This window comes from Oncorhynchus gorbuscha, linkage group LG02 (genome assembly GCF_021184085.1).
Source record: "Oncorhynchus gorbuscha isolate QuinsamMale2020 ecotype Even-year linkage group LG02, OgorEven_v1.0, whole genome shotgun sequence".
Classification (NCBI taxonomy): Eukaryota; Metazoa; Chordata; class Actinopteri; order Salmoniformes; family Salmonidae; genus Oncorhynchus; species Oncorhynchus gorbuscha.
Genome location: NC_060174.1, coordinates 49,917,421 through 49,944,727, shown reverse-complemented (window position 1 = coordinate 49,944,727; position 27,307 = coordinate 49,917,421). Strand labels below are relative to the sequence as shown.

The 27,307-nt window shown below is 41.5% G+C and overlaps 1 protein-coding gene across 1 annotated transcript; it reads left to right on the top strand.

Annotated features, from left to right (window-relative positions):
- Positions 1-10,851: 10,851 nt before the first annotated feature.
- On the top strand, positions 10,852-26,778 carry LOC123993065 (sal-like protein 1). The gene is made up of 3 exons (XM_046294830.1): positions 10,852-11,016; positions 15,337-18,737; positions 24,536-26,778. Exons 1-3 carry the CDS (start codon positions 10,944-10,946, stop codon positions 24,968-24,970), a joined length of 3,909 nt encoding a protein of 1,302 aa, XP_046150786.1. The 5' UTR covers positions 10,852-10,943; the 3' UTR covers positions 24,971-26,778.
- The last annotated feature ends 529 nt before the right edge of the window (positions 26,779-27,307 follow it).

Here is a 27,307-nt window from a genome sequence, read left to right as displayed (position 1 = left end):
TATCTAAAAAACAGTTTTTGCTTTGTCATTATGGGGTATTATGTTTGGTTTGATGAGGGGGAAAAACAATTTAATACATTTAAGAACAAGACTGTAATGTAACAAAATGTGGAAAAAGTCAAAAGGTCTGAATACCTTCCGAATGCACTGTATGTATAAATTATTTATAATAAATGATGTATAATAAGTATTGGTCATTTAATAGTTAGTTTAAGTTGGAAGTTTACATACACCTTAGCCAAATACATTTAAACTCAGTTTTTCACAATTCCTGACACTTAATCTTGGTAAATATTCCCTGTCTTAGTTCAGTTAGGATCACCACTTTATTTTAAGAATGTGAAATGTCAGGAAGTAGTAGAGAGAATGATGTATTTCAGCTAATATTTCTTTCATCACATTCCCAGTGGATCAGAAGTGTACATACACTAAATTAGTATTTGGTAGCATTGCCTTGAAATTGTTGAACTTGGGTCAATCGTTTTGGGTAGCCTTCCACAAGCTTCCCACAATAAATTGTCCCATTCCTCCTGACAGAGCTGATGTAACGGAGTCAGGTTTGTAGGCCTCATTGCTCACACACACTTTTTCAGTTCTGCCCACAAATTTTCTATAGGATTGAGGTCAGGGCTTTATGATGGCCACTCTAATACCTTGACTTTGTTGTCCTTAAGCCATTTTGCCACAACTTTGGAAGTATGCTTGGGGTCATTGTCCATTTGGAAGATCCTTTTGTGACCAAGCGTTAACTTCCTGACTGATGACTTGAGATGTTGCTTCAATATATCCATGTAAATTCCTTACTTCAATGATGCCATCTATTTTGTGAAGTGCACCAGTCCCTCCTGCAGAAAAGCATCACCACAACATGATACTGCCACCCCCGTGCTTCACGGTTGGGATGGTGTTCTTCGACTTGAAAGCCTCCCCCTTTTCCTCCAAACATAACGATGGTCATTATGGCCAAACAGTTCTATTTTTGTTTCATCAGACCAGATGACATTTTTCCTAAAAGTACCATCTTTGTCCCCATGTGCAGTTGCAAATCGTAGTTTGGCTTTTTTATGGCTGTTTTGGAGCAATGGCTTCTTCCTTGCTGAGTGGCCTTTCAGGTTATGTCAATATAGGACTCGTTTTACTGTGGATATAGATACTTTTGTACCGGTTTCCTCCAGCATCTTCAACATGTCCTTTGCTGTTGTTCTGGGATTGATTTGCACTTTTCGCACCAAAGTACATTCATCTCTAGGAGACAGAACGCGTCTCCTTCCTGAGCGATATGACGGCTGTGTGGTCTCATGGTGTTTATACTTGCGTACTATTGTTTGTACAGATGAATGTGGTACCTTCAGGCGTATGTAAAAAAAATATATAAAAAATATTCTGAGGTCTTGGCTGATTCTTTTATATTTTCCCATGATGTCAAGCAAAGAGGCACTGAGTTTGAAGGTAGGCCTTGAAATACATCCACAGGTACACCTCCAATTAACTCAAATTATGTCAATTAGCCTATCAGAATCTTCTAAAGCCATTAAATAATTTTCTGGAATTTTCCAAGCTGTTTAAAGGCATAGTCAATTTAGTGTATGTAAACTTCTGACCCACTGGAATTGTGATACAGTGAATTATAAGTGAAATAATCTGTAAACAGTTGTTGGAAAAAGTACTTGTGTCATGCATAAAGTAGATGTCTTAACCGACTTGCCCAAACTATAGTTTGTTAACAAGAAATGCGTGGAGTGGTTGAAAAACAAGTTTTAATGACTCCAACCTAAGTGTATGTAAACTTCCGACTGCAACTATATGTTTGGTCTCATTGAAATAGAGTAGGCTGACTACATGGGGATTGCTTCACATGGCAGTTAACTTAAAGTTGCACTGTGCAGAAATCGCTCTGCCATTTCCTGGTTGCTAAAATTCTAATAGTTTGCCTAATTTCAGTTTTTGTGACAAAATAAGCTAGTATAGTGTAGAGAATCATTGTGGAGAATATATTCTCCATAACCAAAAATATTGTCAAATGAAAAAAGGAAACTTATGAATGGGAAGCATAGAAATAGGGCACATAGAACAGATCTACCGCTTCTTAGACCTGCTTTCAATGAGAATGACATAGCTATAACTCACACTTCTATGTGAATTTGGTTAGTCCCCAAAGAGTTATATATTGCCACTTTAAATATGATTAGACTGTAGTTTACTACAGTGTCTGTACATAAATATTGTTAACTGAAAGAAGTGGCAGGCGCTCCATTTTCATTGAAAAGGAAAAGGCACATCACACGCATAGGTTAGGCTAATATGGTGAGCGAGCGTTGCACATTTTCTTTTTCATTAAGTATTTGATGACCCATTTATTTGTTTCTACCTGTAAACCTTCCTCCTAAAAAGGTAGTCTATATCCTATAAGAAAAACGCAGCAAGTGTGGCTGTCATCATTCTTGCTTCTTCAAGTTCAGTAGCCATACCTGCAAGATCCAAGGAAATGTACTTCCTAAATATGATTAGGCTATAGTTGTTTACTACATTGCCTATAAATAAATATTGATCCCCCATATTTCTCTGTCTGAAAGTCTTCCCATTCCTATAAGGTAGGAAATAGAAACCGCTCAAAAGAAAAGGGCAAGTCTCTTCAACCCTGCTCTATTCAAACTACATCTACATCTAGCATATTAGCACATCAAACTACATCTAGCATATTGGCTGATATAGCCCAGTAATATACACCTAATCTAATGGGCCAAGTGAGAATCTCTGGTAATTTCAGTGGTGTAAAATGCTTAAGTAAAAATACTTTAAAGTTCTACTTCACTCCACTACATACCTAAAGAAAAGTATGTACTTTTTACTCCATCTATTTTCCCTGACACCCAAAAGCACTCGTTGCATTTTCAATGCTTAGCAGGAGTAAATAAAAATTTAATTGTGTGATCTTGTTTGCTTAATTTAAGGAATTTGAAATGATTCATACTTTTACTTTTACTTTTGATACTTAAGTATATTTGAGCAATTAAATTGACTTTTGATACTTAAGTTTAAAACCAAATACTTTTAGACTTTTACTCAAGACGTATTTTGCTGGGTGACTGGGGGACTTTCATGTTCTATTAAGTTATCTTTACTTTTACTCAGGATTACAATTGGGTGCTTTTTCCACCACTTGGTAATTTAACTTATTTGTTAAGTTATTTTTGCTGATTTGATATTGCCTATAGGGTGCAGAATTGCGGGGACCATGGCTGGCAAGTGAGCTGTGTCACACATGCCTAAAATAACATTTTGGGACTGTGGTTGGGTTTGGGATCAATTCTTGCTGGTAGTGAGTGGGAGTCCGATTGTCAGCCAGTGGGTGCAGGCGTGGAGCGGTATGAAAAGTTGCATGGGATGAAGAAATCAATCCCGCGCAGACCTCTATCGGGAAGCATAGAAGTAGCACACATAGAACAGATATAACGCTTATTAAACTTGCTTTCAATGAGAATGACAGATACATAAACACATTTCTATGCGAATTTGCTCGGGTCGCCCAAAAAGTTACATATTTCTGCTTTATAATCACCATACCTGTGTAGCCTATGTGGATCTATGTGATTCCATGAGTTCAACTGTCTGTTTATGGGAACTCCTTCATATGCACTGATCTAACAAAAAATACCTGGCGGAAGAAAGAAAGTCCCTGGCTTTCAGCTGTCATGTCTTCGATTCTTGATCCAGATAAAGGAAAGGTGATTAGGAGGAAAATCACTTATTTAGATGCAGCTCATGTCTTCCCTCAGCCTGTGTGAGGTATGCTCAACACAGTACCATAGGTTATTGTGAAATAGACACAAATTGCATGAGGCCTGACCAGGTTAGGAAAAACTGGCATAGTGGATTTTTGAGATCTGTTCATCTTGTAGTACCAGCTATGTCCTCTGGATGGCGACTTGTTCAAAGGATGGCTACATCAAGGTTTGCTTGGCTGTCTATAGCTACATTGTTGGCAGCAGTCAATCAGAATCATTTGGTTCAAAGTGTTTTCTTCAGGTTTGTTTCAGGATCTTAATACGCAAAAAAAAAAACTCAACAAAACAAATTAAGACATTGTACATGGTTGGGAAAGTTTTTGTTTTGCAAAGGATAATTAATGCACATGGATGTCTAGACAGTTCAATTGTGCTGGTGACAATGCCATCATGACTCCCCCTCACTTGCATAGTGTATATTTTTTTAATGACATCATTCAAAGAAAAGTGCATATCCACTCTATTTTATAGAATACAAAGACAGGTAGGAGAACCCCATATATACAATACCAGTCAAAAGTTCTAGAACACCAACTCATTTAAGGGTTTTTCTTTTGACAATTTTCTACATCGTAGAATAATAGTGAAGACATCAAAACTATGAAATAATACTACATGGAATCATGTAGTAACTAAAACAAATAAAAATATATTTTAGATTTGAGATTTTTCAAAGTAACCACCCTTTGCCGGGATGACAGCTTTGGACACTCTTGGCGTTCTCTCAACCACCTTCACCTGTATTGCTTTTCCAGCAGTCTTGAAGGCATTCCCACATATGCTAAGAACTTGTTGACTGCTATTAATTCACTCTGCGGTCCAACTCATCCCAAACCATCTCAATTGGGTGGAGGTTGGGTAACTGTGGAAGCCAGGCCATCTGATGCAGCACTACATCACTCTACTTCTTGGTCAAATAGCCCTTTCACAGCCTGGAGGTGTGTTGGGTCATTGTCCTGTTGAAAAACAAATAATAGTCCCACTAAGCGCAAACCAGATGGGTTGGCGTATCGCTGCTGAATGCTGTGGTAGCCATGCTGGTTAAGTGTGCCTTGAATTCTAAATAAATCACTGACAATGTCACCAGCAAAGCACCCCCGCACCATCACACCTCCTCCTCCATGCTTCACGGTGTGAACCACACATGCAGAGATCCTCCGTTTACTTACTCTGCATTGGTCTGCCACATAGCACGCTTCTGTCTATTTGAGCTGGTCAGTATGTGTACGGTAATCCTGTCTAACGCAGCTTTAAAAAAAATGTATTGCGTATTAAAACTTAACAAAAGACTCCAGTATGCAAGTATCCATTTCAATAGAGCGTCACTGCAACAACACCAATGCTCTGGATAACATGAAAACAGAATAACCGGCTCTGCTTGGGCTGCAATTTCTGAGGCTTGTATAACTCGAATGAACTTATCCTCTGCAGCAGAGAGGTAACTCTGGGTCTTCCTTCCATGTGGCGGTCCTCATGAGAGCCAGTTTCATCATAGTGCTTGATGTTTTTTGCGATTGCACTTGAAGAAACTTTAAAAGTTCTTGAAATGTTCCGTATTGACTGACATGTCTTAAAGTAATGATGGACTGTCGTTTCTCTTTGCTTATTTGAGCTTTTCTTGTCATGATATGGAATTGGTCTTTTACCAAATAGGGCCATCTTCTGTATACCACCCTTTCCTTGTCACAACACAATTGATTGGCTCAAACGCTGGAGTGGTGTAATTTACTTTCAACAAGGCACAACTGTTAATTGAAATGTATTCCAGGTGACTATCTCATGAAGCCGGTTGAGAGAATGCCAAGAGTGTGCAAAGCTGTCATCAAGGGAAAGGGTGGCTACTTTGAAGGATCTCAAATATAAAATATATTTGGATTTCTTTAACCCTTTTTGTCTTACTACATGATTCCATGTGTGTTATTTCATAGTTATTCTACAATGTAGAAAACAGTAAGAATAAAGAAAAATTCTGGAATGAGTAGGTGTGTCCAAACTTTTTACTGGTACTGTACATTACACAAGGTTTTGTGTGTACTGAGCAGCAAGTTGTAACATCGGATCTATCTCACGCTCAGACGTGAGCCACAGTTCCAGCTAGTGTATAACTGTGAGACTGATGCAGATGAGAGCGTTGTCCTTTAAACACCAACCAGCATCCCTTTATGAAACGGTCCAGTGTCTGTCTATCTAGTACAGCCATAAGCACATAAATGAACGCTTGTGAGGAAAAACAATGGCATTTCATCAGAGCCCATTGTTTTACCAACCGAGCTGGGACGCTATGCATTTATTTCTTCGATTTGGTGATACATTTCTCTCTGTTTGTACCAGTGACTGAGCATAATTCTGTGTTTGTTCTGAGGCCTGTGTGTACAGTGTGCTAGAGCAACAGCTGCGAGAGATGAGTCTGTCTCATTGTGATTGTTAGCCTGCTAGCTAAGCTACTAATGCAGGCTGCCATTTGAAATCTGCTATTAGGAATGGGTCATTGTTACGCATAAGTGGTGAGCAGTGAGCAATATTCGAATGTAAACGGTTGCAATCAATAACAGCTGTAATAGCTCTATTTGTCCCACTTAACCTGTCAAGAAAATGTCAGATGTGATATAGATGAGAACGTTCTTGAAAGCCTTAACTTCATGTTTAGCTACTTGTCTGTGGAGAGATCCTAATAAATGGTAATAAACTCTTTGTTATGTCTGAGTGGGATTATTTTACATGACAGTGATCAGCTTCTGCCAACTGATTGAGTTAAACCTCTCTAGTCAATAAAATGTCATCTCCGAAGTGATGAGATGACAATCACTTATAACTCAAAGTACATGTTGAAATGTCCCACCCATTTTGAAATTGATTGGTGTTAAATTAAATAAATTCCAGGTTTATGAAGGCTATAGGCCTATTGCTAATTTGTTGTTCACATGAATAATTAATGACCGGGAAGCTGTTATGTCACCGCGCGACGCCGCTGCACATTCATACAAGCCATTAGTCTTTTCAATTTGGTTTAAATAGAACTTTACAGACAACTTTTGTGCTTGATGTCCATTCAGATGCAGTGAAATGCAAAAGCAAAGCCTAACTTCTACAGTGAAAATCACCTTATAACTCCCTCCCTCTGCCGCAAGGCCTGATGGCCAGATTTAGTTAAATAACACAATGTTAATCAAAGGAGAGGAATTTGAAGAAAAAAAAACATGTAAGGAAAACTTGGACATCTTGGCGAGACAGTAAGAGACGAGGTTTTGACAGCTCTACCTTTCAGTGGAATAAGGGGACAGAAACCGAAACCTTGCTTTTTTGAAAAGCAGTGAAGCCAGAAGAATCTGCCAGTCATAACTGAAGGAGGGAAAATATGGGGGGAAATACAATTAAAATGATAGAATACTTCAGGCACCCAGTCTTCAAAATGAATGTGTTGTCCTCATAGGTTTAAATGTATCTAGAGGAAGATTTCATGGGTAAATTTGATTTTGGGATGTCTATTGGTACAGTGTTGACCACCAAGGAATTTACCTAAGTACTGAGTTGTCTTTGCAAAGAAAACTTTTTAAAAAAGGGAAAGAACCTAGGCCTACATTACACCCTTTAAAAAAGCAAGACATTGTTGTCTGATGTTTCTAATATTAATTCATACACTGGCTCATATGTAAGTAGGCTGTAGAAATACATAACTGTCTGGACTGCCTCTTTAAGGTAGCTAAGGTTGGAAAGAAACTGTTTTTTAATGTTTACACGCCTCACTGTTCTGCAACCGTTTGGCCCCTGAGTCTGTCTCTAAGGCCCTGCAGGCCTGGGACTGGGATGTTTATGTGCCATCAGGCCCCTTCATATCTAATGACGGTAGGCAGGTGAGTCATAGGATGTAGCAGGGAGCACCTGGCGCGCTCTCTGTCAGCCCTTACCTGTGAAAGAGGCAGGCCAGACAGATATGTATTTCAGCCTCGAAATGAGTCAGCCATGAATCAAAGGATTTGGTGGACAGTAGTTGTCATGTTCATAGAGCTTCAAAGGAGGAGGCAAATTCCAAACCTCTAAGGTAGTTGGTTGACTGACTCAGGTCACCCAAGTTTTTGTTCATGAGAACACTGAAAAAGTGCCAGTTAATGATGTTGTATAGAAACAGTGGGCTAGAAGTTTTCTCATCTACAATAAGATAAAACGAAAACATACTTAATTGTCATTTTAAGATGAATGAGTAAACCAATAGCCTTATTCGCGTAAACTGTTTCAGCCAAATGATTGCACACACTCACTGATTTGTGACATTGCACCAGCAGATACACACTTCCACAGGACTTTTCCAGTGATTTAATTGAATGCAAGTTCTGAATTTTAATATTGTCAAAAGCAATTCAATAAAACTGTGAAGTTTGTTGAATTTCACGTTTAGTTTATGTGTACTTTTTCAAGTATTGGACAATTGGTTGGGATATCAACACTACCCAGCAGCTTGACTATTATTGATAGATGGGTTGTTCCACCAATTCGGTGCCTTTAGTGAAGTGTAAATTGGTCAAATAAACGTTATGTCATAAAGAGCACATGTTCAACTTCAGAAAAAACAAGTATTCCCATTTCAAGAGGTATTTTTTTATTTTTTTAAATGCTATAGTAAGTGCTGATTAACTGCCAAATAAAGTAGCAGTGTTGACGATTTCTGACCTGGTCAACTACAGGGCATTCAGGAAGTATTCAGACCCCTTCACTTTTCCACATTTTCTTATGTTAAAGCCTTATTCCAAAATGGATTAAATTGTTGTTTTCTCCCCTCATCAAGATATTTTCAGCTCTCTCCAGAGATGTTCGATCGGGTTCAAGTCGAAGCCACTCCTGTGTTGTCTTGGCTGTGTGCTTAGGGTCGTTGTCCTGTTGGAAGGGGAACCTTCGACCCTGCCTGAAGTCCTGAGTACTCTGGAGTAGGTTTTCATCAACAATCTCTCTGTACTTTGCTGACTAGTCTTCCAGTCCCTGCTGCTGAAAAACATATATTTAATGCATTTTAGAATAAGGCTGTAATGTTACAAAATGTGGAAAAAGTCAAGGAGTCTGAATACTTTTCCAATGCACTGTATAAGTGCTGTTATTGTGTTGTGAAAATGTGCAGGAGCAACAATGGCTCAGCCCTGAAGTGGTTGGCCACACAAGCTCACAGAATGGGAATGCCAAGTTCTGAAACACGTAGCTCGTACAAATCCTTTGTCCTCGGTTGCAACACTCCATACCGAGTTCTTAACTGCCTCTGGAAGCAACGTCAGCACAATAACTGTTTGTGAGGGTCTTCATGAAATGGGTTTCCATGGCTGAACAGTCGCACACAAGCCTAAGATCACCATGCGCAATGCCAAGCGTCAGCTGGAGTGGTGTAAAGCTCGCCACCATTGGACTCTGGAGCAGTGGAAACGTGTTGTCTGGAGTAAAGAATCTGGGTTTGGCGGATGCCAGGAGAACACTACCTGCTCGAATACATAATGACAACTGTAAAGCATGGCGGAGGAGGAATAATGATCTAGGCCTCTTACTTCCAACGAAGGGAAATCTTAACGCTACAGCATACAATGACATTCAACATTTTGTGGCAACAGTTTGGGGAAGGCCCTTTCCTGTTTCCGCAAGACAATGCCCCTGTGCATAAAGCGAGGTCCATACAGAAATGGCTAGTTGACATCATTGTGGAAGAACTTGACTGGCCTGCACGGAGCCCTGACCTCAACCCCATCAAGCACCTTTGGGATGAATTGGAACGCCGACTGCGAGTCAGGCCTAATCACCCAACATCAGTGCCTGACCTCACTAATGCTCTTGTGGCTGAATGGAAGCAAGTCCCCGCAGCAATGTTTGAACATCTAGTGGAAAGCCTTCCCAGAAGAGTGGAGGCTGTTATAGTAGCAAAGGGTGGGACCAACTCCATATAAATGACCATGATTTTGGAATGAGATGTTCAATGAGCAGGTGTCAACATATTTTTGGTCATGTAGTGTTATCTTATTTCAGCATGGAGTTATAAGCCATTTAACACACTGCTCACTTGTGATAATCAGCCCAATCACAGTATGGGGTTGGTTGTCACGGTGTTGTTTTTCAGCAACAATTGAACCAATTTACAAAGTGTTTTGAAAAAGTAAAGCCTTTATTTGGAAAAAAAAAGGCAAAGCCTTATTTATTGAATAGTACAAATATAAATAAATTCAACATAGTTGAATATGTGATTTGACATTGTAGTTCGTTACTCCACTTAAATCGTCATATCAATGCTTAATAAACAAAAAGTAACCATCTGATATTTGGATGAAAATTTAATATTTTAATAAAGTGAAAAAAGTAAAGCTGTAAACATTTGTGTTAACTCAATTTTTTGTTGAAAAGGAATGCTTGTTCAAACAGGAACAAGTGTGTGTGTGTGTGTGTGTGTGTGTGTGTGTGTGTGTGTGTGTGTGTGTGTGTGTGTGTGTGTGTGTGTGTGTGTGTGTGTGTGTGTGTGTGTGTGTGTGTGTGTGTGTGTGTGCGTGTGCGTGTGCGTGCATGTTGCTGACTTTCAGTCACAGTTTTGACAAGCAGATCCGGACCAGACCAAATCTGAACCAATCATAGACATCTAAGTTTGGACAGCACAGAAGTAGAGCACAGTATTTACCGTAGAGTATATTCAGTAGGGTACAGTAAAGGAAAGTACAGTTCAGTACCACTGTACTCTACTGAATTAAACTATACTGTACTCTTCTTTGCTCTACTGTGCTATACTGAATTCAACTATACTGTACAGTACTCTAACACACTGTAAAAAAAAATCCTTTTTGAAAATAAATACAAATAAATTCCTCTCACCTCAATGTTTTGTCATTCTGAAATGAATTGACCACATGAATGCCCTCTCCTATAGAGGACACACATTTTTATCTTGAAAGTATTACACCGTGACAACCAAACCAGTGAGACAACCAACCCCGGTCTCCCCTACTGTGTGTGGTCAAGTGCAGACTGCTCCTTGAAAGAGAAACTGGTGGTGGTGCACGCTCAGTCAGCTGGCAGTTAGCCTACAACTACAGAGTTCATAGGACACAAACTGGGTGGGTGGATTCAGCTTCCGTAACTGAAGACACATTTTTATTTTTTAAAGTTTTTTCTTCTGTCTGAATTGATGTTTGCGCCTTGGACATCATGTCGCGCAGGAAGCAAGCTAAGCCTCAACATGTACAGTCGGATCATAATTCGTCTTTATTGGAAACCACCGGTAAGTTTGGGACAAGACTGTAGGTTTAATTGTTATTACTGTGCAATTGAAAATGAAATGTATGTCATTTAATAGTTGTGTGCAATTCTGTACTGAGTTCGGGGCAATGTTTGCCTGACATTAGAAGTTGAAATTATAATTGTTTCATTGAGTGATGACTCACAATAGAGTCTTCACATGCAACTTTTCTTTCATGAGTTTTACCATGCTAAATATGATTGTTAGTCCAATTGTCTGTATGTTTCATTGTTGTAGGTCTATTTATTAATGTAGACCTAATGATGCCCAAATAAAGTTTGAATAATGATCACGATTCAGTTTTCATGTCGGACATTGTGTTTATGCCCCTTTGAATTGAACAGAAATAATGTATTCTGAAAAGTCATTAGAGTTAATAGGTGTTACTGATTGGACTATCCTGAGTAAATACTTCAAAATGAAATGACATTTTCAATATTTTATATAGGCAATAAATGATTTGGCTACATTAAATTATATTGAATTTATTAACTGAATTTCAAATTGATGAAAAAGGTGGGCAATTAGGCTACATGACCAACGTTATTATTCATTTTATCACTGTCCTTGTGATACTCCTAACTGAAATAATATTTATAGAGGAAAACGTGCCATTAGTGACAGAGGTTTGCCATAGAGTGGGGAGGGATCTGAACAAAATATCAGAGCTACTCCTCCATCCCCTTAGACAGGCAGTGTCTCTTGTACCTGACACCTTTGTGAGTGTAATCTCTCCTAAGCTTGTAGATTTGGAAAAGCCTTGAGCTCTGAGACTAAAGGGTTCCCTTACATTATTTTATTACTTTTGATCGTAGGCAATTGCTTTATAACATACAGTTTAATAAGTGATTACCCAATGTCACTACAAGGGGTACAAGTGCATACAATAGCTGCTTTTCTCTTCCTTTCTTTTTCGCTATGGGTCAGTCAATGAGGTGGTGCTCGAGAGAATATAGTAAATAAAGTCATAGAGTAGAGTGGGCTAAGTTAAGCCATTTTTTAAAAACATTCAGCATCACTCAGTCAAGGGAAATATAATATTCTTTCTAACAAAGTTATTTACATATACAGTATTTCAGGATGTTGTGTATTCATGTAAACATTGTAAACATAACTTGTCCAAAAATAGTGGTCTCTTGGCACGGGGAAGGGGTGAGTTGAGCTGCGGGACAGGGTAAGTTAAGCCACCTACAAATATCTGTACTGAATGAAATATTTAAAAACCATGTCTATCTTTACTTCGCAAACACTATTCAACACAATCACAATTGCTTTTTTGTCCTTTAATAATTTGAATAATCTTTTCACACAAGCTTAACACCTAACAAACACTTTATACTTTTTTTTTTTTACACTTTTAACATAGACCAGGCCTTGTTGTTACCTCATATCCCAGCGATAATGCCTTGCATTACACCTGGGAAGAAAACACTTATATTTGATGAACTTGCCATTGGCTCAACCATTGACTCAGCATACCCCATGGCCATTGGCTCAACTTACCCCATGGCCATTGGCTCAACTTACCCCATGGCCATTGGCTCAACTTACCCCGTGGCCATTGGCTCAACTTACCCCATGGCCATTGGCTCAACTTACCTCAAAAGGCAAACATTTTGACTACATTAGCCCACACAGCTACAAGGATGCATTTCACGCGAAGTTTAGGACCTCATATTGAAGCTTATAGAGAACAATCTTAAAATACATGTATCTACTTCGGGTTTGGATACAAGCATCATGAAACCTCTAACACAATAAATTAATTTGACTTGGTGAAAATCAATTTCTTGGACTTAACTTGCTTGTCACTTTTTCCATGTGGTTTAGCCCTTCACAGACTCCATGAAATTATCATCTCTTCCTCAGTACTTGGTCAAATGATTCATTTGGTGTATGGTTTCCTAGAAACAAGGGTGGCTCAACTTACCCCCTTGGCTCAACTTACCCCACTCTCCCCTAAATATAAATTCTATATATAGTCACAGCTGCGGGATGTATGGGGTGCTGAGGATTCTGCAGCACCCCTAAAAAATCCTGATAAAAAAATAAATTCAGCATCTCTGCTTTGGCACAAAAGATGGTTGTATAATTAAGAACAGTATCTGGCAGGATTCAATAGTTGGAATTGTAAGAATTGTTTCCCTGTCCCTTCGCTGTGATTGTCCTTCTAATGAAATCCAGAAAGAACAAAACTCTCAAAAGATGCAAAGTTATGGGCAAAGACACAAAACATCCACATCAAATTGAATATTTTTCTTGATCAAATAACATGGAAAACAACCTATTTGTCTGCAGTATTAATTCACTATCCTTACAAACCACTTAATGCAAATGTACAGTACCAGTCAAAGGTTTTTCTTTATTTTTTTCTTTACCAAAAATATTTTAGATTTTAGATTCTTAAAAGTAGCCACCCTTTACCTTGATGACAGCTTTGCACACTCTTGGCATTCTCTCAAGCAGCTTCACCTGTAATGCTTTTCCAACAGTCTTGAAGGAGTTCCCACATATGCTGAGCACTTGTTGGCTGCTTTTCCTTCACTCTGCGGTCCAACTCATCCCAAACCATCTCAATTGGGTTGAGGATGGGTAATTGTGGAGGCCAGGTCATCTGATGCAGCACTCCATCACTCTCATGCTTGGTTAAAAATCCCTTACACAGCCTGGAGGTGTGTTGGGTCGTTGTTCTGTTGAAAAACAAATGATAGTCCCACTAAGCGCAAACCAGACGGGTTGGAGTGTTACTGCTGAATGCTGTGGTAGCCATGCTCGTTAAGTGTGCCTTAAATTCGAACTAAATCCCACACAGTCACCAGCAAAGCACCCCCACACCATAACACCTCTTCCTCCATGCTTTATGGTGGGAAATACACATGAGGAGATCACCCGTTCAAACCCACACAGTGTATCACAAAGACACAGTGGTTGGAACCAAAATTCTCCGTTCACACACTACTTGGTCCAAGCAATTCTCTTCTTCTTATTGGTGTCCTTTAGTAGTGATTTCTTTGCAGCAAGTTGACCATGAAGGCCTGATTCACACAGTCTCCTCTGAACAGTTGATGTTGAGATGTGTCTGTTACTTGAACTCTGTGAAGTCTGTTAACTGCAATCTGAGGTGCAGTTAACTCAAATGAACTTATCCTCTGCAGCAGAGGTAATGCTGGGTCTTTCTTTCCTGTGGCAGTCATCATGAGAGACAGGTTCATCATAGCGGGTTTTGCAAATGCACTTGAAGAAACTTTCAAAATTCTTGAAGTTCTCCGGATTGGTCATGTCTTAAAACTGTCATTTCTCTTTGGTCATTTGAGCTGTTCTTACCATAATATGGACTTGGTCTTTTACCAAATTGGGCTATCTTCTGTATATCACCCCTACATTGTCACAACACATTAAGAAGGAAAGAAATTCTGCAAATTCACTTTAACAAGGCACACCTGTTCTTTTCAATGCATTCCAGGTGAGAGAATGCCAAGAGTGTACACATATGTCATCAAGGCAAAGGGTGGCTACTGAAAATTCTCAAATATAAATATGTTTTTTTTGGTTACTACACGATTCCATGTGTTATTTCATAGTTTTGGTGTCTTCCATAATTTAGAGAAAAGTAAAACATTTGAAAAACTCTTGAATGAGTAGGTGTGTCCAAACGTTTGACTGGTACTGTACATTACTGTATTCTACATCGGCTGGTCATCTACGCTTGTACCTGTAGACTTTCCATCACCGTGAAGAAAAACAATGCACAATACAGTACTTGAGTACAATGAGACATCAAGCGGTTTGTGATGATGTGATGATGAGGCTCAGTTGGTATAGCATGGCACTTGCAATTCTAAATTCTGGAGTTGTGGGTTCATTTCCAACGGGGGACCAGCACGAAAATGTATGTACTCAATACTGTAAGTTGCAATGGAGAAAGAATGAAAAGACCATTTCAGTTTTCACATAGAAAGAAGTTGCATTTGCAAAGTATTTCAAGAAACTGAAAAACATATATGTAGCAAGTATTTTTATATTCCACTAGTATTATCAGATTAACTTTTTGTACAGGTAATTATAAGACTCAATTTACAAATGCTGGTAAACACTGAACTCCATTAAATGTTTTTTTTCTCTCACAAAAGTAGTACACTGGGCCTTTACTAGTCCTGTTTTAGCGGACCGATATAGACATCTTCAGCGTGGGGGGACATACCCCCCACCCCCCTCCCCTGGCATTTCTTTTTTGCAGCATCCCTCCCCCCAAATACTTCCCACCGCTATGTATAACCCTTGTTTCCTTCTTGTCTGTTTCAGGGGGCAAACACCAGGGTATAGGGACTCCCCCCACCTTGGACTATTGTGCTCATGTCTGCAGTAGATGCTGTGCTGAGTTTGTTGAACTATCAGATCTGGAACGACATGTCAGGGATTGCTTTTCCAATCAGTTAGTCCTGATTGTCAATGACAATGAAGACCTAGTGTCGTCTGCTGAAATGTTCCCTCTAGCCTCGTCGCCCAGTACACCAGGCGAAACAGTCAACAACTCTGAAATGGAAGAGTGCAGTGATCTGTTGGAGGAGAAACCAGAGGGGAATGAAGACTCTATGGATGTTTCCAGAAGTAAGAGAAGCATTGGCCGGCTAGATAGCACCAGTAGCAGCCGGAGCAGCAGTACTGACAGCCTGACTGATATTGTCTCATGTATCTCAGTTCTCCCAATTTCACTACCTCAACCTGGCAACAAACTGTCAGAACAGCAGGGGACATTATCATGGTTCAACAGCAACGTCATCATTGAAAACCTAGAGAGCACTAAAGTGGCCGTGGCCCAGTTTTGCCAGCAGAGCCGATCAGACACCGGCTACAGTGGCAGTAGTAAGATGGCCATCTCATCTCTGATGGAGAAACTCCTGGCTCTGCAGCTGCAACAGATCCACCAGTTGCAGCTGATGGATCAGATTTGTCACCAGGTCTTACTGTTTGCCTCCCAGAGGTCAGAGGAATCAGAGTCTCCAACACAGACACCCATCAGCTGCCCTCAGGGTAGTCTAGCATCAACGCAGGCCAGCCAGCTGACAACCCTCAGTTCTCATCTATCCCAGCAGCTAGCTGCAGCCACTGGGTTAGCCCACAGTCTCGCCACTCAGTCTGCCAGCATCAGTCACTTTAAACGATTAACAGCAACAGTGCAGTTACCACAGAGCCCCCTTGGTAGCAGCATTGTGCACTCTAGCACCGAACCCTTACAAAGCATGAGTAAACTCATAGCTTCAGCAGTTAGCAAGCCCCACTCTAGAAAGAAGTACACTCATGCTGAAGGTCTGTACCCTCAACTAAATGTTTCATCCCATACCAAAATGAACTCACCAGCACTTGGCACAGGTATCTTGCTAACCCCATCGAATATACCATGTCTACCTCAGCCACCATCCAGCAATCAAACACTCTCGAGTGCTGGACCAAGCATTGGTGCAATTGTGGAGGATCTGAATGCTTTGACGGCATTAGCCCAACAAAGGAAAGACAAACCAACCAATGCGACTTCTTTAGAACGCAAAATGTCTTCTGAACGGGCTTACTTTAAACACAAATGCAGGTTTTGCGCTAAGGTATTTGGGAGTGACAGTGCCATGCAGATCCATTTGCGATCCCACACTGGGGAGAGGCCATACAAGTGCAACATCTGCGGGAATCGTTTCTCCACCCGTGGGAACTTGAAGGTACACTTCCAGCGGCACAAAGAGAGGTACCCTCACATCCAGATGAACCCTTACCCTGTTCCAGAACACCTTGACAATATCCCAACCAGCACAGGAATCCCTTATGGTATGACTATGCCACCACAAAAACCAGTTACATGCTGGCTGGAGAGTAAATCATCTCTAGCCACCTTGACTACTTCTGTTGGCCGGTTGCTCCCAACTGTATCACCCAACTTACCTTTTCTTATCAAGAAAGAGGAGCAGCCTGTCTCAATAACCACGCTTTCCAGTCCAGGCGTACATGAATCATCTAGTGCGGTAAAGTCTACCAAGTGTGTTGACCTTGTAGAGCCTGGAAAATTCCCCACCGTCCCCACCTTGAATCTGAAAAGAGAAGAGGTTAAACCCCCTTTGACCTTTGTCTCAAGGATGAGTTCGAGAAAAGAAGGATCAGCTGACTATATATCCGCCAACATCACTTCCATTAGCACAAATCCCATCAAGTTGGAGCAGTTCAAGATCAAACATCCTTTCGGAGGAGGAGTCCATGATCCCCTGCAGACATCAGAGACCTCAAAACTCCAGCAGCTAGTGGAGAACATTGACAAGAAGATTACGGACCTCAACGAGTGCATCATTTGCCACCGCATACTTAGTTGCCAGAGCGCCCTCAGGATGCACTACCGCACCCACACAGGAGAGCGGCCCTTCAGGTGTAAAGTGTGCGGACGGGCATTCTCTACCAAAGGGAATCTGAAGACGCACCATGCAGTTCATCGTGCCACGCCGCCATTGAGGGTCCAGCACTCCTGTCCCATATGCCAGAGGAAGTTCACCAACGCTGTTGTCCTACAGCAGCATATTCATATGCACATGGGTGGCCAGATTCCCAACACTCCTCTCTCTGAACAGAGCTACCCAAAGTCAATGGAGTCTGGCAGAGGTTCAGTGGATGAAAGGAAATTAGAAGAGTTAGAGAACCTTTCTGATGATGATATGGACTTCAATGACTGTGGGATTGCAGGTATGTCCAGGTTTATTAACTCCTTATCTGGCAGCTTGTCTCCTTCTGATAGTACAGGAGCAGGCTCCTTTGATGCTGAGAAGAAACTCAACTATCTTAGGCCAGTGGAGGAGATGCAGGTCAGCTGGTTTAAGACAAAGGGACTGGCTAAAGAGGAACAATATGCCTGTGACTCATCATCTCTTTGCGGTGACCGAAGTGATGGGAGACTTGCTGTTTCTGAGAATACAGCTGCAAAGCACTTTTTTTCCCCAAGCGAGAGTGTTCCAGTATGTTCTAGCCCCACAAGCTGTGAGGAAAGGTACCAGAATGGTTTATCCCAGGCACATATCAATCCAAGCCCTCTGCAATTCACTAACACTGGCATGGCATCTCTTCACCACCTAAAATCTTTAAACCCACTAACGAATCCCACTAATATGGTCCACACATTCTGTGAACAACGAGGCATTTTTAAGAACACTGCATGCAATATTTGCAGCAAGACATTTGCCTGCCAAAGTGCCTTGGATATCCATTACCGAAGCCATACCAAGGAGAGACCCTTCATTTGCACAGGGTGCAACAGAGGGTTCTCCACTAAGGGGAACCTCAAGCAGCACATGCTAACCCATCAGATGAGGGACCTGCCATCCCAGTTGTTTGAGCCCTCCATTCCCAGCCTTGCTTCCAGCCCCAATTCCTTTGTAAATCCTCTGGCCTCCCAAATGATTAAGCCAGAAGTTAACAGTTTCCTGGGTAGCGTCCCCTATGAGGAACCAAGGGATCTTCAAGGCAGTTTGAGTTTGAGGATGTCCTCAGCCTCCTCCTCCCCAGCGCTCGCTTCCCTGCCACCTCGACGAACTCCCAAGCAGCATTACTGCCACACTTGTGGGAAAACCTTCTCTTCCTCCAGCGCCTTGCAAATCCACGAGAGGACTCACACTGGGGAGAAGCCGTTCGCTTGCACTGTCTGTGGTCGGGCATTCACCACCAAAGGAAATCTGAAGGTACATTCTACTTTTCCATTTACGAGATAGGGTTTAGACTGATTGACTAGCGAAGAAATGTCAAAACTGTGTTTTTTAGGCGTTGTTCCATTCATTAGTGCTGCATAATTGACCGACATCGGTTCAATTATTTGAATGCCATTTTCAATTCATATTTGCTCTGTGAGCTCCTTGGGCAGTTTCTGTGGAGATAAATCAGATCAAGCCTGAACTGTGCGATGTAGTAGGGAGTTGTAGTTTCCAACAGGCCAATATTTCACATAGTTTAGCTCAGAAAACGTGGTAATTAACTACAATGACCATATTCCATGGTCTATGCAGAGCAAGACATTGAGACTGAGAGAAGAGAAAATGAGCGATTGAGAGGGATAGAAAGCAGTTAATTCACAAGACTGAAAATACATGATCTCAAATCAAATCAAATGTATTTATATAGCCCTTCATATATAGCCCTTCATACATCAGCTGATCTCAAAGTGCTGTACAGAAACCCAGCATAAAACCCCAAACAGCAAGCAATGCAGGTGTAGAAGCACTGTGGCTAGGAAAAACTCCCTAGAAAGGCCAAAACCTAGGAAGAAACCTAGAGAGGAACCAGGCTATGAGGGGTGGCCAGTCCTCTTCTGGCTGTGCCGGGTGGAGATTATAACAAATCATGGCCAAGATGTTCAAACGTACATAAATGACCAGCATGGTCGAATAATAATAAGGCAGAACAGTTGAAACTGGAGCAGCAGCACGGCCAGGTGGACTGGGGACAGCAAGGAGTCATCATGTCAGGTAGTCCTGGGGCATGGTCCTAGAGCTCAGGTCCTCCGAGAGAGAGAAAGAAAGAGAGAAGGAGAGAATTAGAGAACGCACACTTCGATTCACACAGGACACCGAATAGGACAGGAGAAGTACTCCAGATATAACAAACTGACCCTAGCCCCCCGACACATAAACTACTGCAGCATAAATACTGGAGGCTGAGACAGGAGGGGTCAGGAGACACTGTGGCCCCATCCGAGGACACCCCCGGACAGGGCCAGACAGGAAGGATATAACCCCACCCACTTTGCCAAAGCACAGCCCCCACACCACTAGAGGGATATCTTCAACCACCAACTTACCATCCTGAGACAAGGCTGAGTATAGGCCACAAAGATCTCCGCCATGGCACAACCCAAGGGGGGGCGCCAACCCAGACAGGATGACCACATCAGTGAATCAACCCACACAGGAGACACACCCCATCCAGGGACGGCATGAGAGAGCCCCAGCAAACCAGTGACTCAGCCCCTGTAATAGGGTTAGAGGCAGAGAATCCCAGTAGAAAGAGGGGAACCGGCCAGGCAGAGACAGCAAGGGCGGTTCGTTGCTCCAGAGCCTTTCCGTTCACCTTCCCACTTCTGGGCCAGACTACACTCAATCATATGACCCACTGAAGAGATAAGTCTTCAGTAAAGACTTAAAGGTTGAGACCGAGTTTGCGTCTCTGACATGGGTAGGCAGACCGTTCCATAAAAATGGAGCTCTATAGGAGAAAGCCCTGCCTCCAGCTGTTTGCTTAGAAATTCTAGGGACAATTAGGAGGCCTGCGTCTTGTGACCATAGTGTACGTGTAGGTATGTACGGCAGGACCAAATCAGAGAGATAGGTAGGAGCAAGCCCATGTAATGCTTTGTAGGTTAGCAGCAAAACCTTGAAATCAGCCCTTGCTTTGACAGGAAGCCAGTGTAGAGAGGCGAGCACTGGAGTAATATGATCAAATTTTTTGGTTCTAGTCAGGGTTCTAGCAGCCGTATTTAGCACTAACTGAAGTTTATTTAGTGCTTTATCCGGGTAGCCGGAAAGTAGAGCATTGCAGTAGTCTAACCTAGAAGTGACAAAAGCATGGATAATTTTTCTGCATCATTTTTGGACAGAAAGTTTCTGATTTTTGCAATGTTACGTAGATGGAAAAAAGCTGTCCTTGAAATGGTCTTGATATGTTCTTCAAAAGAGAGATCAGGGTCCAGAGTAACGCCGAGGTCCTTCACAGTTTTATTTGAGATGACTGTACAACTATTAAGATTAATTGTCAGATTCAACAGAAGATCTCTTTGTTTCTTGGGACCTAGAACAAGCATCTCTGTTTTGTCCGAGTTTAAAAGTAGAAAGTTTGCAGCCATCCACTTCCTTATGTCTGAAACACATGCTTCTAGCAAGGGCAATTTTGGGGCTTCACCATGTTTCATTGAAATGTACAGCTGTGTGTCATCCGCATAGCAGTGAAAGTTAACATTATGTTTTCGAATAACATTCCCAAGAGGTAAAATATATAGTGAAAACAATAGTGGTCCTAAAACAGAACCTTGAGGAACACCGAAATGTACAGTTGATTTGTCAGAGGACAAACCATTCACAGAGACAAACTGATATCTTTCCGACAGATAAGATCTAAAACAGGCCAGAACTTGTCTGTGTAGACCAATTTGGGTTTCCAATCTCTCCAAAAGAATGTGGTGATCAATGGTATCAAAAGCAGCACTAAGGTCTAGGAGCACGAGGACAGATGCAGAGCCTCGGTCCGATGCCATCAAAATGTCATTTACCACCTTCACAAGTGCCGTCTCAGTGCTATGATGGGGTCTAAAACCAGACTGAAGCATTTCGTATACATTGTTTGTCTTCAGGAAGGCAGTGAGTTGCTGCGCAACAGCCTTTTCTAAAATCTTTGAGAGGAATGGAAGATTCGATATAGGCCGATAGTTTTTTATATTTTCTGGGTCAGGGTTTGGCTTTTTCAAGAGAGGCTTTATTACTGCCACTTTTAGTGAGTTTGGTACACATCCGGTGGATAGAGAGCCGTTTATTATGTTCAACATAGGAGGGCCAGGCACAGGAAGCAGCTCTTTCAGTAGTTCAGTTGGAATAGGGTCCAGTATGCAGCTTGAAGGTTTAGAGGCCATGATTATTTTCATCATTGTGTCAAGAGATATAGTACTAAAACACTTGAGCGTCTCTCTTGATCCTAGGTCCTGGGAGAGTTGTGCAGACTCAGGACAACTGAGCTTTGAAGGAATACGCAGATTTAAAGAGGAATCCGTAATTTGCTTTCTAATAATCATAATCTTTTCCTCAAAGAAGTTCATGAATTTATCACTGCTAAAGTGAAAGTCATCATCTCTTGGGGAATGCTGCTTTTTAGTTAGCTTTGCGACAGTATCAAAAAGGAATTTCGGATTGTTCTTATTTTCCTCAATTAAGTTAGAAAAATAGGATGATCGAGCAGCAGTAAGAGCTCTTCGGTACTGCACGGTATTGTCTTTCCAAGCTAGTTGGAAAAACAATGTGGCGCCATTTCCGTTCCAATTTTCTGGAAGCTTGCTTCAGAGCTCGGGTATTTTCTGTGTACCAGGGAGCTAGTTTCTTATGAGAAATGTTTTTAGTTTTTAGGGGTGCAACTGCATCTAGGGTATTGCGCAAGGTTAAATTGAGTACCTCAGTTAGGTGGTTAACTGATTTTTGTCCTCTGGCATCCTTGGGTAGACAGAGGGAATCTGGAAGGCCATCAAGAAATCTTTGTGTTGTCTGTGAATTTATAGCACGACTTTTGCTGTTCCTTGGTTGGGGTCTGAGCAGATTATTTGTTGCAATTGCAAACATAATAAAATGGTGGTCCGATAGTCCAGGATTATGAGGAAAAACATTAAGATCCAGAACATTTATTCCATGGGACAGAACTAGGTCCAGCGTATGACTGTGACAGTGAGTGGGTCCAGAGACATGTTGGACAAAACCCACTGAGTTGATGATGGCTCCGAAAGCCTTTTGGAGTGGGTCTGTGGACTTTTCCATGTGAATTGAGGAGCTGGCGCGAGACTACAAGGTCCGATAGGAATTCAGGGATCTCAGTGAGGAACGCTGTATATGGCCCAGGAGGCCTGTAAACAGTAGCTATAAAAAGTGATTGAGTAGGCTGCATAGATTTCATGACTAGAAGCTCAAAAGACGAAAACGTCATTTTTTTTTGTCAATTGAAATTTGCTATCGTAAATGTTAGCAACACCTCCACCTTTGCGGGATGCACGGTGGATATGGTCACTAGTGTAGCCAGGAGGTGAGGCCTCATTTAACACAGTAAATTCATCAGCCTTAAGCCATTTTTCAGTCAGGCCAATCACATCAAGATTATGATCAGTAATTAGTTCATTGACTATAATTGCCTTTGAAGTAAGGGATCTAACATTAAGTAGCCCTATTTTGAGATGTGAGGTATCATGATCTCTTTCAATAATGACAGGAATGGAGGTGGTCTTTATCCTAGTGAGATTGCGAACACCGCCATGTTTAGTTTTGCCCAACCTAGGTCGAGGCACAGACACGGTCTCAATGGTGATAGCTGAGCTGACTACACTGACTGTGCTAGTGGCAGACTCCACTATGCTGGCAGGCTGGCTAACAGCCTGCTGCCTGGCCTGCACCCTATTTCATTGTGGAGCTAGAGAAGTTAGAGCCCTGTCTATGTTGGTAGATAAGATGAGAGCACTCCTCCAGCTAGGATGGAGTCCGTCACTCCTCAGCAGGTCAGGCTTGGTCCTGTTTGTGGGTGAGTCCCAGAAAGAGGGCCAATTATCTACAAAGGGGCAGAAAACAGTTTTCAACCAGCGAATGAGTTGTGAGACTGCTGTAGAGCTCATCACTCACCCTAACTGGGAGGGGGCCAGAGACAATTACTCGATGCCGACACATCATTCTAGCTGATTTACACGTCAGCGCTATGTTGCGCTTGGTGATCTCTGACTGTTTCATCCTAACATCGATGGTGCCGACGTGGATAACAATATCTCTATACTCTCTACACTCGCCAGTTGTAGCTTTAGCCAGCACCATCTTCATGATCTAATGGCTTGTTCACACTTCAGGCCTTCATGCACAAATCAGTTGTGTTTTCAAATCCATTTTGGAATACTGTCTGTCCAAACAGCAAGAGACAAGTAAACCCCATCGGATTTGTGTGTGTTCAGACAGCAGTCATTTGCTGACACGACTATGCTCGTTGTCATAGTAATGGCAGGTGTGTGCACAGAGGTGTAGGCTGATTGTTGGTGGTGCTCAGGCTTCCTATCACTAGGAAGTTATGTAGCAAGCTAAGGTGACAACAATGCCTGCCATGGACGTTTCCAGTTGCTTTGGATGTTCAAAATCATAGTGTAGGAACACTTTTAAAGCCTCGAAGGATAAGATTATACAACTTTTCAAAAGTCCTTTTTGGCTAGCCAGGGCAGTCAACTGAGTTAGCTACCTAGGTAGCTGTTTAACTTTCTATCACATTCACTCATTTGTTTGTAAATCCTGAACAAGCTAAATAGGTACCACATGTTCTTGTCAAACGGTCAACAGAGTAGTTAGCAAGCAATGAGATAGGCCAAGTAACAGTCTAAAAAAACACTCGAGGGCAAACAAATTCGATTTGACTGTTACAGACACATGTCACGTGGGCAGGAATCAGATTTGTATCTGACTTCAAACCACCCACGGAGGTCTCAACATCCCAGAATAAAAATCTTGCGCCAGCTCCTCAATTCAGTTTTTGGGGAGATGTATGAGAAAATATACTAAAACGGGGAGCGGAAGCAGGGCGGTTGCTCCACCCCCCTCCCTCTGCAAGTTTTGGTCAATGCTATGGGCCAAATGTCCCCTCCCCTTCCCAATTTCAAAAGGTGCTCACACCTGCTAAATCGTGGGAGATTAAGTGGTATCGAATCATTACACTGTGATATTTGTCTTCATAAAAGGAGTGTAAACTTACCATTGCTCTATTCCTCATGTAGGTCCATATGGGAACTCACATGTGGAGTAGTGCCCCCACCAGGCGAGGACGCAGACTGTCTGTGGACGGACCATTGATGTTTATGGGAACCCATCCTGTGAAGCTATCAGAGCCAATTCAGAGGCCAGACATTAGGTCCAGTAATGGAGACTCCTTTAGTCTCTGGAACCATTGTACAGACTCCTTCTCTAAGAATTTGGCCTTGAGGACCAATGATACCTCAGTCATCCAGAATGGAGGCGGGCCTTACCTCTCTGGACCAATGGGGCATGGGGCCAGCTCACCCAAAGGGAGTGTAAATGTTGGTCTAGACAAATTTCCCAGTACAGAACACAATGCTTCTTTGACGCTGCCTGGGGAAAATGATACAGAAAGAGCGACTTACTTCCGTTTCACTCATTTGATGGAGGAGAGGAAGGAAATGATTGCCAATTAAAGAGACTGTATATTATTTTAGGGAGAGGGAAGGCTGCTGATGTTGATAGACTAGAGCTTTCTCCTTTGAAGGAAATTAACTGCGATGTTGGAATAGACTGAGATTCTTTGAGTTTGTGTATAAATGATAATAACCTTATTTGGAGTCAAGTGTCTAGTAAAGTCTCCCTGCTTTTCAGTGTGCTTATTAGAGTTTGACTGTTTTTTATGACCTATTTACATGGGTAAAATAGCCTATTGGTTGTGTAATTATGCTTAATGTTACGGTTTTATAATTCTAATAGAATTTTGAGGTGTTGACTATGTTATTGAAGAGGAATTCACTTGTAACATACTTTGTCATATCTTTGTGAAACACACGGATATATAATTGATGTGTCAATATCAATGTACTAATATACTTTATACATCGGGTGGGTCTAATCCTGAATGCTGATAGGTTCAAACCGTATTCCAGACGGTGTCTATTCCACAAGTTACCACTGGCTAAATCTATGATGTTAAAATGTCTATTTACTCTCTTCCATCTGTCTACACAATCCACTGTCTCATCAGCCCAGCCGGGCAATTTATAAACTCGATCTCCACTATAAAAAGTATCTAGACATTATCTCACATTTCTTTTAGACTAACATTTAGTTTTCAACAGTGGAGATTTGTGTCAGTATAAACTCTCTCGACATTTACAACATTGTTTCAATATTCAAATTCGATCTGTCCCACCTGTCCCATAGTAATGAACGTTTTGGGACGTAACAAATAGGCAGCAGCGTTTCTCATCCAGTCGAAATCATAATTTTTATGGATATATACAAAGAAATGTCAATTGAAAAAAGGTAAAACAAAACAAAGTGCAGCTAGTTTGCAGTATTTCCAGCTTCAGTTTGAAGTGATTGTGTTAGCTGTGTTGTTGGCTAGCTCCTCTGAACAACAGTGTCCTGCTTCAGTTTGAAGTGATTGTGTTAGCTGTGTTGTTGGCTAGCTCCTCAGAACAACAGGGTCCTGACGTGAGAGCACATTTTCTAAGGCAGGTGAAATAGTGCATCATTACCTCATTGTTATGGATGTATCCAAATAAATGTCACTAGAAAACAGCTTAAACAAATGCAAATGCAGCTACTGTTGTTATTCTGGCTGCACTGTTTGACATGACTGTAAGTTAGCAGTATGGCAATGGAGCATTACATAAAATGAATGACTGGGACACGTCCACAGATGTAGAACAAAAAGACTGAACGACTGGGTCGCATCTCTGGCAACCCAACCGATAGGACGGATGACCAGCCGGCTTGGGTAGCAACCCTAGATTTGTGTCAGGACTATATCTTGTGGTAGGATGAAATAGTATTAATAAATTAATCAAAATAAAGTTCATGAAAATATGTCAACCATTATTTGAATGTGTTGGTAACCCGTTGTATAAAATTGATAATGCCCTCGAAGCCGGTGTTTGGAGGATATATTGGACCTAGACAAAGTCTCTGGCCTAACATCACCCATGCCAATATATCCCAGAAACACCGGCTTCGGGGGCATTATCACTTAAATAATTCATGTTCATTTACTATTTCTCAAACACTTGCAGCAAAATATGACTAATATGTAATAATGACATTTCAAATAAGGAGGCAACATACATTGCACATGTAGGCCAACTGTAAAGAGAAGTACTGTTACTTGAGGTGCTGTAATACATTGTCAATCTTTTTACCATTGGTTTTCAGAAAATGATTGGCCATTACACCACTTCTGTACCTCAGTTGTTGAATAATCCTATTCTGTGATATGCTGTGGAAACTGTTATCTTTTTCCCCGTTCAATAACAATTGATATACATATTAATGGTAAAGGTGGACGTCAAAATGAAATAAAAAGATTGAGATGGGTTACAGCTTTGAATCACGTTCTTCTCAATGTCCTTCCTGTGGGCGGCAGGTAGCCTAGCGGCTAGAGAGGCAAGCCAGCAGCCGGAGGGTTTCTGGTGTCAAATCCGAGATGCCATTGCCTGCCATTGTGGGCACTTAAGGCATTTAGCCCGCCACAACAACAGCTCCCAGGGCGCTCAGTGAGGCAGCCCCCAAAACCTCTCCAAAAACACATGTACAGTGGGGCAAAAAAGTATTTAGTCAGCCACCAATTGTGCAAGTTCTCCCTTAAAAAGATGAGAGAGGCCTGTAATTTTCATCATAGGTACACTTCAACTATGACAGACAAAATTAGAAAAGAAATCCAGAAAATCACATTGTAGGATTATTCATGAATTTATTTGCAGATTATGGTGGAAAATAAGTATTTGGTCACCTACAAACAAGCAAGATTTCTGGCTCTCACAGACCTG